The 14262-nt window shown below is 41.8% G+C and overlaps 2 protein-coding genes across 5 annotated transcripts in view; one reads left to right on the top strand and one right to left on the bottom strand.

The window, feature by feature from the left end:
- The window catches only part of kdm6a (lysine (K)-specific demethylase 6A), a 49257-nt gene extending 39641 nt beyond the window's left edge, over positions 1–9616 (bottom strand). For all 3 annotated transcript variants that reach the window (XM_086123127.1, XM_086123128.1, XM_086123129.1), the window contains exons 1-2: positions 9143–9616; positions 8923–8986 (exon numbers count right to left, since the gene is read on the bottom strand). In XM_086123127.1, coding sequence (XP_085979253.1) covers positions 8923–8986; positions 9143–9324 — 246 coding nt within the window. In that variant the 5' untranslated portion in view covers positions 9325–9616. The remainder of the gene's footprint in view (positions 1–8922; positions 8987–9142) is intronic.
- On the top strand, positions 9236–14209 carry fundc1 (FUN14 domain containing 1). 2 transcript variants are annotated; one of them, XM_086123131.1, is made up of 6 exons: positions 9236–9325; positions 10367–10428; positions 10883–11036; positions 11616–11691; positions 12553–12681; positions 13538–14209. In XM_086123131.1, the coding sequence occupies exons 2-6, from the start codon at positions 10410–10412 to the stop codon at positions 13613–13615; spliced, it is 456 nt and encodes a 151-aa protein (XP_085979257.1). In that variant the 5' UTR covers positions 9236–9325; positions 10367–10409; the 3' UTR covers positions 13616–14209. The 2 variants fall into 2 exon arrangements, with proteins under 2 accessions (XP_085979257.1, XP_085979258.1); XM_086123132.1 differs by having other exon boundaries at positions 9308–9325; positions 10370–10428.
- The last annotated feature ends 53 nt before the right edge of the window (positions 14210–14262 follow it).

Genomic DNA, 14262 nt, shown 5'->3' with positions numbered 1-14262 from the left:
TCCACAAACGGAGAAAAGTGGGAATAGCTGCAAACCTTGCCAGGAGTGGACGACCAACTAAAATTACTCCAATACCCCTTTCCCACTGAAATTCGCGGGTAGTAGTGATCCGTGGCGACACGCAACCAATTGGCATATTGTCCCTTTCCCATTGACCAACAGAAGGCGATTCTGCACCCCCCCCCACCACCACCCTCTCCCATCACTTTGCGTCTGGTTACATCACCACGCTGTGATTGCGTCGATGATAGTGCGACAGATTTCTTGATGGTAAACAAAGCAATATGGAAGCGAGTGTTCTTTCTTTTATCATGCTTTTTACCGTCCTAAAAATGGCCGAAAAACAGCGGAGGATCACCTCTTTGCTACTACTGAGACAACAGCTTAAGGGGCGATCTCCTAGCTTTGTCGTGGGGGCGTGCTATATACGAGGCCGATGTCGCGCGATGTTATGACTCATCACGTACCGCCCTACAGTATGTCATCACGTAATTATCGGGAAGTCCCATGTTAGGCTTTCACACTGCAAGCGGAGGCGATCCGAGGCGATCACAACCTGCCTCTGATGGCATGCTGGTGGACATGGATCGGCACTGGCCAGTGAGCCTTTCCCACTGCCCAAAAAAGCGTGTTTACCCGTGTTTTTGCGGCAGTGGGAAAGGGGTACAAGAGTGTGACACCCACTCATCCAGAAGGTCACAAAAGAACCTACAACATCTAAAGACCAGCAGGCTTCAGTTAAAGTGTGTCCATGACTCTACCATCAGACATTTGCCAAAAATGGCATCCATGAGAGAGTTCCCAGGTGAAAACCCCTGCTGTCAGCAAAGAATACAAAGGCTTGCCTCACATTTGCCAAACATTTTGATGGTCCACAAGACTTTTGGAGAAACGTTCTGTGGACTGACGAGACAAAAATTGAACTTTTTGGACGGTGTACGGCCCGTTACTCCTGGCATAAAGATGGGACAGCATTTGATCAAAAGAACATTATGCCAACAGTGAGGCATGGTGGTGGCAGTGTGATCACTCATCTTCCTTGTTGATGTACTTTTAATTTTCTAGGCCACTACTCCCAGCTGACGTACGGGACGCGAAAAAATCATTTCTTGTTTAGCGGTGTGTTTAGTATTATTTTGTATCAATTCCTCTCCATACTTTTATTGAACAGGCTGCTATTTTGTTGTCAATGTTGGATACACTCCACTTTAACACGGGTCCAGTGAAACCTCTGTGAAGTCACCCAATCACTTAAATCCGTACTTTCAAGTTAGGTTAACTTAGTAATTAGCATGGCTTCTGCATCTTTCCTCTGTTAATTACTGCTAGTAATCCCTTCATGAGAATGATACTTGTAAGAAATGTATCTTAGTTGCCGCCATGAAGTCTGTCTCCTACCTGGTGGCAGTTGTGTGACATAAGAATGTTAAGTGAAAGCTTTCGCTCAGCGAATCAAGCGCTGCCGATCGCTCTTACTGCTTGCACATTGCTGAAAGTGCCAAGGCGCATGTCAAAGGACGATAGACACGATATGATTTTTTGTTTCAGGATAGACAATTTTCTATCGTCTGTCCCGAGGTCAGGTAAGATAAGATAAGAAAACCTTTATTAGTCTCGCAATGGAGAAATTCCCAATTCACAGCAGCAAAGTTATGAAAGGAAGAAGTAGAACAACAAAATATAGGAGCTGCTGGAAAGGCAGCCACTCACGCGGCGCCATTTTGAAGTCAAAATAACAAAAATAACACAACACAACACATAGGACACAGACAGTCGTGCAATCTTCACCACTTTTCTGCATACACTTTGTTGTCTGAAGCAGTTATAGATGAAAGAGGAGAGGATCAAAGTGTCCTTTCACCAGTGGATCAGAGACGTCATGCTGAAAATGTGCACACGTCTGCTACAAGCTAAGTTTTGAAAGCAAACACAAAGCTGTAGCGTCCATTGACGAAAAGAGATTAGTTCATTTCTCCTGTCCCACATAATCCGCTTCAAACTCCAAGCCGCAACTCCCAGTTCCAAATCCGCATCAACGCTCCGCGCTAACGCTCCTTTCTTCTCATCGTCGGCTGCTCAAGCCTTACATCCATCCAATCGCAGACCGTTCAACAGCACCGATCTCTCCGCTGAACAAAGCGGGGCTGTGAAAAATGCTGCCCATTACAGGCGCAAGACACAAGCGCCCCGGGACAGTCCAGCAACGACAGTGAAATGGCGCCGACATTCCTCCCAGTCAAAAACAGTGCTGGTATACCCATGCTGCCGAGAAGGCGCAACCACCGAGCACAGAGTCTCCTCCTATGTATGTAATCAGACATCAGCCAGAATGTGCATCCTTTTCAGATCAGGCATCACAGTCTGAAAGGCAGGTTTGCATCATATTATGTATTTTGGGGGAAATGAGTCATGACTTTTGGACTCTGTTACACCAGTTAGCCATGACACCGCATCACACACAATGCTTCTGTTTACTTGATGGATAAACTGGATTACCACAAGTGCACATGTGCTTCACAGACATACAACTAGAGGGAGAGGCGGAAGGCAAGTAGGTTTCGAGAGAAAAACAAATAAATAAATACATACAGTACATAAATAACATACACTATTAAATTAATTGTCGATGATTGTGATCATCGACATAGTCTTGGCTAGTCGACGTAGTCTTGGCAGCTCTACTTGAGTATCATCAACGTTCGTTAATAGTGTTATATTAGTCGGGTATTTATGCCTTTGGATCTCTATAAAATCAACAGCAGGGGTCACCAACATTTTTGAAACTGAAAGCTACTAATTGGGTACTGATCAATGCGAAAGGTTAAAGGTTTGATACGCACTTCTGAAATAAGTTTGATGAACTACTGTTAATCGTGTGTCATTAATAATTCATGATATTCAATTATGTGAAGACACTGATCATGTTAATGATATCCCACGACAATTTGGAACACACAAATACCAACAGGCAATACTTTATTTCTAGAAATCTCTGCCAGTGTTTACATTCTCAAACAATCACTTCAACACCATTCTAGAAAATGTCCCATCGCCGGTAAGCTATTTTTAGAACAGTCAATCAGGCTACTCCTGGTCCTTGAGGGCTACCTGGTGCCCGCGGGCACCACGTTGGTGACCTCTGCTCCACGTCTGTGAAGTATATAAAACAATTTATTCGTAGTTGTGGCACTTATTTTTTCAACATCATCCCTCCTCATTCTGCCTCGAGCCCTTGTTCAAATAAACCAGTCTGGGAAAACGAAAGCTGTGTTAACAAATGACTCACTGGTACTTCTGAAGTCCCGTGCAGCGGCGCCGTATTACCTCCTACGTCGTGCAGCAGAGGCTTGAACTCTTAAATTGACAGTAACCAGACCAACATTACTGTATTTCAGGCGCCTTTCAAGATCTACCTAATTTGCCGATATCAGATCGATACAAGTGACTTTTTTCCCCCAATGTCGGTCTAATATTTATCGTGCAATCCTATAAGTGACTGTATTCATTTTTTTTACAATGCACATTTTCAGCCTGCAGTACTTTTCAGTGCACGTTATGAAGCCTTAACCAAGAGTCTCCTAGAAGCCTTTATTTTATTGAATTTGTATCTCCCATGTGTATCCAGCAGACTGACATGGAGCAGTTCTTTCAAGAAAGTAAAAAAAAAAAACTAGAAGGTGATCAATGTACAATTTCACGCACTTGCATGTTCAGCCAAACTGTACGTTTGTCTATCTGTACTCATTTGTGTGCACATGCCATTCCATATCGACATTTACTTTATCTTTTCATTATGTACAGAATAATGTCTAGGGTTTACATTTAATAAGCCACCCAAAACAAAGTATTTTGTTCAAAAATCTAATAAACCTGTAATTCTAGAAACAGATCTGTTTATGATTTTTGTTATAATAGTAAAGTTGTATTTGGTTGGGACAAATCAGAGTACTGGGACTTCTTCACTCCAGGTGTTCACACAACTGTTAACATTATAAATTTAAAAAATGTATAAGTCATAGGTATTCATCTTGAGAAACTGGAATTTATTTCTATCACTTGTTGAAAAAAAAAAAAACAATTACATCCCTAATTATTAATATTGAAGTTGTATTTTCTAAATTTTTGATTACTCTTCTTATTAATTGAATTAATAAATTATATATATGGTGAATAGTGGCGTTAATGACAGGCAGAAAACGTGTCTGCTCTTCCACTGGATGGCAAAAGGTACAATCACCCCGTGTATACGACTGTAGCCATTCATCCAACAGAAAAAGTCACGGCACCGTGCAAGTACTGTATATCAGCTTCATGTTCAATTAAACACATATAGATTTCTAACCGAGTAACATGTGTGACTAAACTGAGTGAAGAGCAGTATTTCAGTATTCCTACTTTTTACTAGGACTGCACAACATATCAAACAAAATATTGTGATAATGGCCTGTGCAAGATATGCATATGGCAAAGACATGGAATTGAATACTGACTTTGACCAATAATTTGCAACCTGAAATGAGCATCATCATCCAATAGGTGAACTGTATCTAAGGGCATTATTAAAACTGAATAACTTTAAAATTATACTTATGTAGAAACATTTAAAATATTCTCAGTTATGACAATTAACCAGCTATGATTACATTAAGCCTGCTTAATCTGCAGCATGAAAGTGTCAGGGTCATTCCATACCAAATCACCCGGTAGGTTGAACCAAGCGGATGTAGATTTTAATGAAACTTGCTGTACTTGTTGATAGTGATGGCACACCACTCAATCTCATATTTCAGGTCAATCAGAGGAGGGGTTTAGGAGCTACAGCCAAATAATTTTGATTAAGAACCCTTATAACTCAAGAACTACTGGGCCAATTTTGACAATAAGCGTATTTTTGGAAAGGGTATTAATAAGGAGTCCCAATCTGTAATCATTTATAAGATTGGTGCAAAACTTGACCCTTTGACCAATAATTTGACCTTGTAATCATGAAATGTCATTTCTCAATTGTTATATGAAACATAAAAGTTGCATGTACATTTTATTGTTTAGCAGCAACAGGGGCCAAGGTATCCATACCCTCGGGTTTGCAATTATCATTCCCGAAATATTAAACTTTCAATTTATATGATATGAATATTCAATGAATATGTATTTAAACTCCTTATTGCTTCTAAACAAAAAAAAAAGATTACCGATATATTTCAAATGTGTGATGGTCACATGAACCTCAAGGTCAAATTATTGGTCAAAAGGTCAATTTGTGCAGCAATTTTTTTTAAATGACTGCAAATTTGGATTTGTTGTTGAATTAACTTTCCAACAATAACCGTTTTGTGAAGACTGACCCAGTAGTTTCCGAGATCCCAGGGTTCAAGGAGTGGAGGCCACGACCCTTTATGTTGAATTAATTAGATATGTATGGAGGGAGGGATGGATGGAAGAAAGTGAGATGCTAATGCTAATGCTAGCCTTCCGCCGGTGGTGAAACTCATTCCCATAGAAGTCAAAGCCTGTGCATGTGGATTGAATATTCGTTAAAGATTGAAGATTCGTTGATGACACGTTTTCACAAATATCGACTGATAATTACCGGCCATCGATCGATTGGAGCATCCCGAACAATCACCGGATTTTCTGGACCATAAGCTGCTACTTTTTTCCCCACTCTGTGATGTGGTTTGTTCATCAATTTTTATTGATGAGCTTCAGGCCACCAATAGATTTACCCATAGTCTTGTCACATCTGACCAATGAAAGTACCAAACTTACCAAAGTGGACCAATGAAACTGCCCAAGTCGGGCCTTATCCTAAATATTCATCAGTCATTTGCTGTTAGAGCATGCGAGTTGCCTGAAATGCGGAGATCTGTGTGCTTAGCGGTACGCACCTGTGCAGAAGCGAATACAGAGGATATAGTTGAGCGAAAATAAGAATCCCGAGTTGAGTTTTATGAGCATGGGGAATGAGTGCCATAAATACAGCCATCTCTGTTTGGCGATCGACTCCCACCATCACTGGCAAATGACGAGAGGTTTGGCCATGGAGCGACATCTCCTGCGCCTCACACAGGATGCACTGCCATGGACTTATGTGCAATACTGCCTGATGAAGCTCGTCAGTGAACTGGCCTCATGTGACAAAAAAATAAATAAATTAAAATAAAACTGAGAATGGACACTGTGTAAGTAGCTGCGGGGGTTGTTTTGTGCGGGGTAGTGTCAAGAGGTGCTTAGGGCTGGACGATAATGGAAAAAATAATAATCACAATTATTTTGATTGAGATTGAAATCACGGCTATTATTATTCATAATTATTGGCAACCCTAGGATGGATGTTTTAAAATGTAGAAATGGTTCAGCAGACACAGAATCCAGCTCCTTCCATGACCATCTTGGTCCTCAGACATCAACCACCAGTAGAATGAGCTAAACAGGAGAGTGCAGAGGAGAGGGGCCAAATCGCCGGATGATTTTGAAAGATTGTGCAAAGTGGAATGGGCCAAGACTTTTCTTTCTGTATTCTCCCATTTTGCTCCTCATTTTTTTATTTTGGTCCTGTATGATTTTTCAGGGGTAAAGGACCATCGGGGGTACAAATTATGAAGGATAACCCCCATGTAGTATTTGAGGCGTCACCAAAAAGGTGATATCACGCCATTGCCCTGCGAATTAAATAAAGCGTTGTCATGGCTGAATTACTGATGTCGCCACAAATGTCACTTTATGCTTTATGTTTCAAGTCGGATTAAATTCACATAAAATATTAAGACAACAACACAACTGTTTCTCAAAACAACGTTGCAGATTCACGGACAATTATCATTGGTCTCCCTTCCAAGCACTCCTCCCCACCTGAAATATTGGGCTTTTGATGACGAATAAGTCGTATGTGTGCGGCTACGCGTTCATACTGCAGATGCTTGAGATACATTTGATTTATATCAACTTACGAAAGAGACACTGGTCAGATTTTAAAAAATAGGAATTTTACTGTTTACCCTGCATGACAAAATCAGATATGAGTTGCACATGTGTGACTGTAGACCAAGTCATCGTTCATTAAACCCCGAAAAAAACACTTATGTTGTGGAGCTCATTAATTATAATGCAGATCAAGGCGTGTCGCCTCAGATCCCCAAATTAGATGTACCTCCTCTGGCCTTACGACACTAGTGATAGATGACAAAACGAGCCCCTACACGAGGGACCATGTTCACCTCTGTAAACAATGTGCCATGTGATGTAGCACGTCACACGTGCTTTGTGCATCACATCATGAAAATGTTCCATTCACACTGTAGGTCACATTTGTGTTTGCAATTTGAGCAACTACATAAAAAGATTTAACAAAAAAAAAAAAATCTGAATTGGGGGTCACACCCTGCAGTGTGCATATAGCCTTGGTCAATTTTATGCTTTGCAAGCCAACATTTGAGTTACGACACCACTCAAGTGAATTGAGGGGAAACAATGGGAGCCATGGGGGCGATGGGGGCGATGGCAGCCATAGTCGCCAATGGACTTGTCTGCACTTTCAGCCATTTTTTGCATGAGACAAACCGTCAAACACACAAATACAAAATTAGAAAAATCACAAGGAGCAACGCAGACTCAAGCTCTTGACAGCCCTCACTAGGCCAAACATGCACACAGGAATTAAACACAGGAATACAAACAGTAATTGAACTTTATAAAACAAGTTTGCCTTCATATTATGTTCAACTGCCGTTATATTATGTTCAACTGTTCAAGCAGAACAGGGGTTTTATTTAACACTGAAAACTGGAACAGATTAATGGCCTTTCCATTCATTTAAATAGAAGCACAGACATCACAATCGTGAATGCAGATTGGTATCAAAACAATATTATCTCAGCTCATCCTCCAAACAGACGCCCACAAACCACATGTTGAAAGCAACATCGGGTCAAGGCAGCCCAGCCTGGACTAACATAGTTTAGGGTACACAAAACTGCACCACGCCGTTCAAACTGCACGCCACTGATTCGTGCGTTCATCGAGATTTTTTCATGATAAACTTAATATCACGATCTCATCTCTTTATTCGCTAACGTGATTAGCCCTGCTAGCGAGGCTAGTTAGCTTGGAACGTTCGCCAAGTATATTCATGCCATCACCTCCGTCTTGCCTCCTCACATAAGACCTTTACTTTTGGTAATACGTTCAAAATTGCATGAGCTACCTGTATATATTTCTGTTCTGTTTATCATGTCGACTCAGCGCGTGTGTTAAGAAGGCAGAAATGCGCTACACACCGGTAGCGGCTACACGCTAGCATTAGTTAGCTGACGCACCAACCAAAATGAGCTGAGAACTGTCAACTTTGCGTGTAACTTTTATTTGATTTTGTAATTTTCAGGCACATTTACATTTGAAGGCTTTTCATCATAATGGTTCTGCACTTTGCAGCCAAGTAGCAAGCGTTGGATGATTTCTAATCTAATAACAAGCGAATTGTTGGCTGTGGGTTTTACGTTTGCCGAACATGTTTGTCCCTCTTAATTAAAATATGTGTCGCAAAAGAAACATTATATCGCTTTGGATGCCACGATGAATGACATTTAAATGTGAAGATTCATATTACGCCTCGTTCGCTAGTTCGGGATTGTGACACTATTAAACGTGGCGTCAATAAAAACATATTCGGTCTTTTATAGTAATTGCGTTGTGTGGGAATACACATTATGACGAATGCATGCGTGGGGTGATCAAAATAGGCATTTAATAGTCAAAGTTGGACAAATTCACGACTGTGCACGTCGATGCTAACAACATTAGCTGCGTTAGAAACGAGTGGTGTTGAGAGGTCGCTGCCACTTTATCTCGGGAGGGGATGTGCACTACTAACGAGAGGAAATAATGAAAAAGAGGCGACCGTGATGTTACACTGTGGTGGCATACCTTTAACAGTAAGGCCTTCGTTCTGGCGCCATCTTCTTGAAGCCTATGAAATCCAAACAGTGAACTGCAAGTAGAGGACACACAACACAGGCGGTTCCGTATTACTTGAGGGGGCATTCGTGTTGTGTTGTTACAAACTGCGTAAAACACATGCACAAGGAACGAAGAAGGTATTTTCCACAACAACAGCAAAAAATGTAAACACCACACTAGTTCCAACCTGTCAATTGCGAGCAGGCTCTCTTTCTCTTGTGTCGTAAGCGTCGGAAAGTCCTCCTCGGTTTCACTCGCTTTTGCCGACGCCATTTTCTCCTCGTCATTAGCGGCGGCGCTCAGACTCCGCGCAGCAGCCGAAGAGGAGGCGACGGCGGCAGCGACGAGCGACACTCCGCACGATTTCATGGTGGGCAAGTTGAAACAGCAACGGGGTCTGAGCCCAGCTGACGAGACGACACGAGCAACGGAAGAGTTGCACACCTTGTTCGCAGCAACTCGCGCGGGGCGTAGCGTGTTTTTCTTTCCAAATCCTCAAGGAAACGAACCCTTCAAGTTAGCTTCCACCCGCTTCATTTTAACAGCGTGATCCCCGGCGCCGATGTGTGCATAGTGTGGATGCAACGTTGGCTTTTTTTACGACAGGGTGTAATTTGATAATATCGTAAACTTCCCCAACCATCGGCTCAAAGTTGTTGTAATTGTGTCACACTGGCAAACGCACGCCGCCGCTGTCGGCACGCCCTCTGGGCGCCTTGTCCAATCAGATGCGGGCATGTGCCGTCACGTGACTGCCCCTGCTTGACGTTTGGCGAGCACGCAGGCGAACGCGCTTTTGGCAAGAAAAAAGTCCATCCCTCGATCCCCCAAACACCCGCGATTGGTTCCGCCCTCTGTATTGTTATTACGTAATCCTATATTCGGGAGTGTAATTGGTCAGATTAGCTGTCATCAAAAGGCGAGAAAAGGGGAAGTTGAGTTCCGATTTAGCAACCACTTTGTAGTTTTTGCGATTGGTGGATAGATAAACGGTGACGTCATGAACCCCGCTATCAGAATGGTCCAAACTACCAATCTGCATTTAGTGTTCAAGTTTTACTTGTCTTTACACTATGGATAAATGTTGCATTTCAATTACGTGGAGTGAATCACACAAACTGTCACAAAACAACGCACAAGGTCTACATTAACCACAATTCACCTGGGTGTTATGTGACGTAATATCTGACTCCTTCCCTGAAATTCGGACTTGTGGTTGTGAATTTTGGGAAAATTTTGCTCTTTTCTTTGATAACATGGTAGTTATAAGTAATAGCTAAAGACTAACAACATAAATTCACTAGACTATCAATTGATGTTGTTATCCATTAAAGCTCAGCGAGTCTGTTCAAAGTTAATATATTTGGGAAATAAGCAGCCCCGCTTCGCCCCCTTACTTTGAATGTCAAAGTAGTCCAAGTGACCACGGACGTGAAGGCATCTGAGGATCCAAAATGGCGAAGCACAACAAGGGTAAGCAACCTGTCAAGCCAATTTCCCCTTTTAGCACATACACATGAACATGAAACGTCTTTGGGTGAAAAGGTTTATAAGTATATGATTGACTTGGTCATCTGATTTTGCATCCTGTCAAAATCCACACATTCTCTTTGGAGTACGATTACGCCATGTTGGCTAACTTCTTAGCCGTACGTCGTAAGGATGCTAACCCATTGTTTTGTCACCATAACTTTTCATTTTCAGTTAAGAATGTTGTCAATTATGCATGAGTCTTTATTGAATCGCGGTATTTGCATTCAAGGGGGAACGTCACCACCATGTGTTGTCAAGTAACGCCACAAATATTCAAGTTGAAACAACCTTTGCGACTGTTGTCGTGCGAGCGTTACTCTTAGACTGGTTCAAGCACGAAAGGCGGTTCCTGCCGTGCTGACTCATGTTTTGAACACGTTATTCATATTTGTAGATCTGGAAGAGGAGATCTATGACAAGGTCGTCGATCTGACAGAGTACGCCAAACGTCAGCGATGGTGGAACCGCCTGTTTGGCAAGACGTCCGGACCTTTAGCAGAAAAATACTCCGTGGCCACACAGATTGCCATAGGAGGAGTCAGCGGATGGTAATCAATACATTGATGTGATTTTTTTTTAATGTCATGTCATTGAATGTTTCATGTGGCTTTTTAGGTCAGCCCAGACCTTCAAAATTGACTGGCGGTACATAAACAAATACTGAAAGGGCCTATCCAGGTTCTAATTTGGGCGGAAAAAGCCATGCTAACTTTGATTATCTTGCAAACACTTGCTTTTATTGTGAATCGTTTGGAGATGCATTTTACACTCAACACAACGGCTGTTCCCCTGTTGTGTCAAGGTCACATCTTAATTGGCTATTGTTTAGTTCCACCACACAGTCAAAAAGTCCAAAAGGTTGACCACATATACAAGTACAGTCATTGCCATTTTAAATACTGAATAGGTTTATCATTCATGATTGCCATCCTGTATATTTTACAAGCAAATGGGCTATGAAAAATCACTATTAGAAGGATAATTCCTCAGTATAATCTTTTCAGCATCCAATAATATCACCTTTGCTGACTTTGAGTGGAAAGCAATAATCAGGCTCAATTTCGTCCTGATTATTGGTCTGGATCTACCCTGCTTAACCTTATTAAATTGTGTGTGTTTCATGTCAGGTGTGCAGGCTATCTCTTCCAGAAAGTTGGTAAAGTTGCTGCCACTGCTGTGGGCGGAGGACTTCTTTTGTTACAGGTATTCATTCATTCCCTGTTCTAATTGAGCCTTTCGTGGAAATAATGTGTGTTGACCCAGTTCCTGAGTCAATATTGTTTTCCCTTTCAAATCAATCATTGTCTGTGTGAATGTATTTCAAGGTGTGAAAAATAGCCGTCGCGACGACTTCCTGTTTGTGACATGCTTATACGACCATGTAATTAAGAGCCTTTTATACCTTTAAATGCATCACTCTGACGAACAGGTGTGACCACTAAACTCACAGAATATAATTACAACACAATACAGTTTAATCGAGTTCCACACTATTCACAATGTGACAATACGCTGGCAGCAAAAACGCCATTATGGTTGTTAGATGTTCAGTTTACAAGGTACCACATAACTCTACTTAACATTGTGCTTCCTCTACTTTCGAAAGTAGACTCAGAAGCGCAATGGTTGAACTTTAAAATACTGTGTTAACATGTTTAATGAACAACTTGTTTATTCAGCGACAACCGAGTAGTTTAGGCATCAAGCATGGTGTCCTGTTGAATTGGTAACAGCTGCACAGTGAAGTCAATGGATACATTTATTTTCATGCGAGTTGCACGTACACTTTTTGTTGTGTATTCTTGGGCGTGATTAAGCAGGACTTGAAAGGCCCACAGTACAGCTGCAGGCGTTATGTACTTTGCGAAGCGAACAGCTGATCGATCGGTTGTGGTGTCCACGGGATCCAAAAATGTAACGACCATGTCTGAGAGCCATTGTTTCACCATTCAAAGGGTCATTTTTAGGGATCAGTGCGTTCAATTTTGGGCTCACTTGTCACACAGCTGGACTGTGTATTCTGAGATCCACCCACACGTGTTTTCTGACTTGTCTGCCCTCTAGATAGCAAACAACAGTGGCTACATCCAAGTAGACTGGAAGAGGGTTGAGAAGGATGTGAATAAAGCCAAGAAGCAGATCAAGAAGAATACAGACAAAGCAGGTCCAGAACTGAACACATTAGTTGAGAGGGTGAGTTCCTGAAACACACACACACGCACACACACACACACAGAACAAGTCACACATCAGCTTTATAATGTCTCATTCATTCATGTGGTCCACTTGCAAAATGAAGCACGCTCACACCCAATCATACTCATACTCAGATTGAGGTTTATATGATGTAATAGTGTTATGAGAGGAGACCCCCCCCCCCCCAACACACCTGAAATGGATGTTACTGTTTTCTATTGAGGAGGAAAAAAAATGTCTGTCCCTGTTGGGATCTCATTACTTAGGCGGAGTTAAAGTCCCAACGAAGATTTGGGTAAAGCATCACTTCACTGAGCCCCCCCCCTCCCCCCAACCCCCAGTCTTTGACCACAGCTGCACCCCTCGCTGTCGTGCACGAGCAACTTTCTTCAACGTGACCTTTCGTAAAGGCTTGCGATTATGAAACTGCATAATTGTAATAAATAGACACGGGGAGTGCAGTCCAGCTCGAACAAAATAGCAGCGCTAGCAATATGATGTGAGCATTTGCACAGTAAACAAATCAATGTTATCCACGGCTGATATGTTGGTACCATGAGTCAGTCGTCACAGTGTTATTTTGACACTACATGTTAAAGTCTTATTTTTGGAGATTTACGCTCAATTAAAAACAAAAAAGGCTTGATACCTGTCGAATCAACTTTGTATATTGATGTAAAATGCGTGCGTGCGTGTGTAGCTCCCCGCTGTTTGAGGAAACTTCTGCAGTTATTTGATTAACATTGATGTTGGTCAAGCTTAAGAACCAAGCTTGATCATCTATAGTTGATGATGATTCCTTTGTGTGGTGCTTTGGGTTCTACTAAAAAATTCTGATGCCTGTCACTCTCAGTCCACAGAGTTTGTGAAGAAAAACATTGTGGTCACGAGCGGCTTCGTCGGAGGCTTCCTGCTCGGTCTGGCATCCTAGGCTCAGACGGATGACTGAACACTCCCGAATTGTTTTGATGCGTCGGGAAAAGGGATAAGCTGTTGCTCGATGGATCATCAAGCAGCTGACGGCGTGTTTCCTGTAGCTAGCTGTCTTTTCTGTATCGGCCGAACCCCTTTTCTCTTCTATATGTAAAGATACCCGACCTCCACTTAAGGAAGCACGATCATTATGGGTGAATACACTCAGTTCATGTGCCAGGTCAAAAGTTTGCACTTCTATTACACCGGGGTGTACTTCTTCATGTGAGCCAATATTAAAAAAAATAATAAAATTAATCTGTGGGGCCTCACGTTGGACACTCCTGTAATACAAATAAAAGAGGGGAAAACCTATTATAATGTTGCAACATTTTATTTATTTCCCACCAACAAAATGTTCTCATTGTGGCAGTGCATTGTGTCAATAAAAAGTTAATCATATTTGAAGTGAATTTTCATGCTGATTGGTGTAGAATTATTTTTGCCCTGCAGTTTTTTTGTATGCTTTTTAAGTGAGCAATAAGTGAATCCAAAAGAGATCACAGACTACTCATTATAATCTTTGAACAAATAAAAGTACATTTGAACAAAGGTTGAATTGTTTGGTCTGTTGTGCGATTCATTGCAATTTAGATCAAACTTTGT

This window comes from Hippocampus guttulatus, chromosome 11, assembly GCF_054856545.1.
Source record: "Hippocampus guttulatus isolate MCC_2025c chromosome 11, RoL_Hgut_1.0, whole genome shotgun sequence".
Classification (NCBI taxonomy): Eukaryota; Metazoa; Chordata; class Actinopteri; order Syngnathiformes; family Syngnathidae; genus Hippocampus; species Hippocampus guttulatus.
The sequence above is the reverse complement of the archived record's forward strand: the minus strand, read 5'-3'. Positions and strand labels throughout refer to the sequence as shown.

Coding starts and splice junctions, on each gene's coding strand:
- fundc1 (XM_086123131.1), top strand. Junction 11,037..11,615: donor ATAGGAGGAGTCAGCGGATG/GTAATCAATACA, acceptor GTTTCATGTCAG/GTGTGCAGGCTATCTCTTCC. Junction 11,692..12,552: donor GAGGACTTCTTTTGTTACAG/GTATTCATTCAT, acceptor TCTGCCCTCTAG/ATAGCAAACAACAGTGGCTA.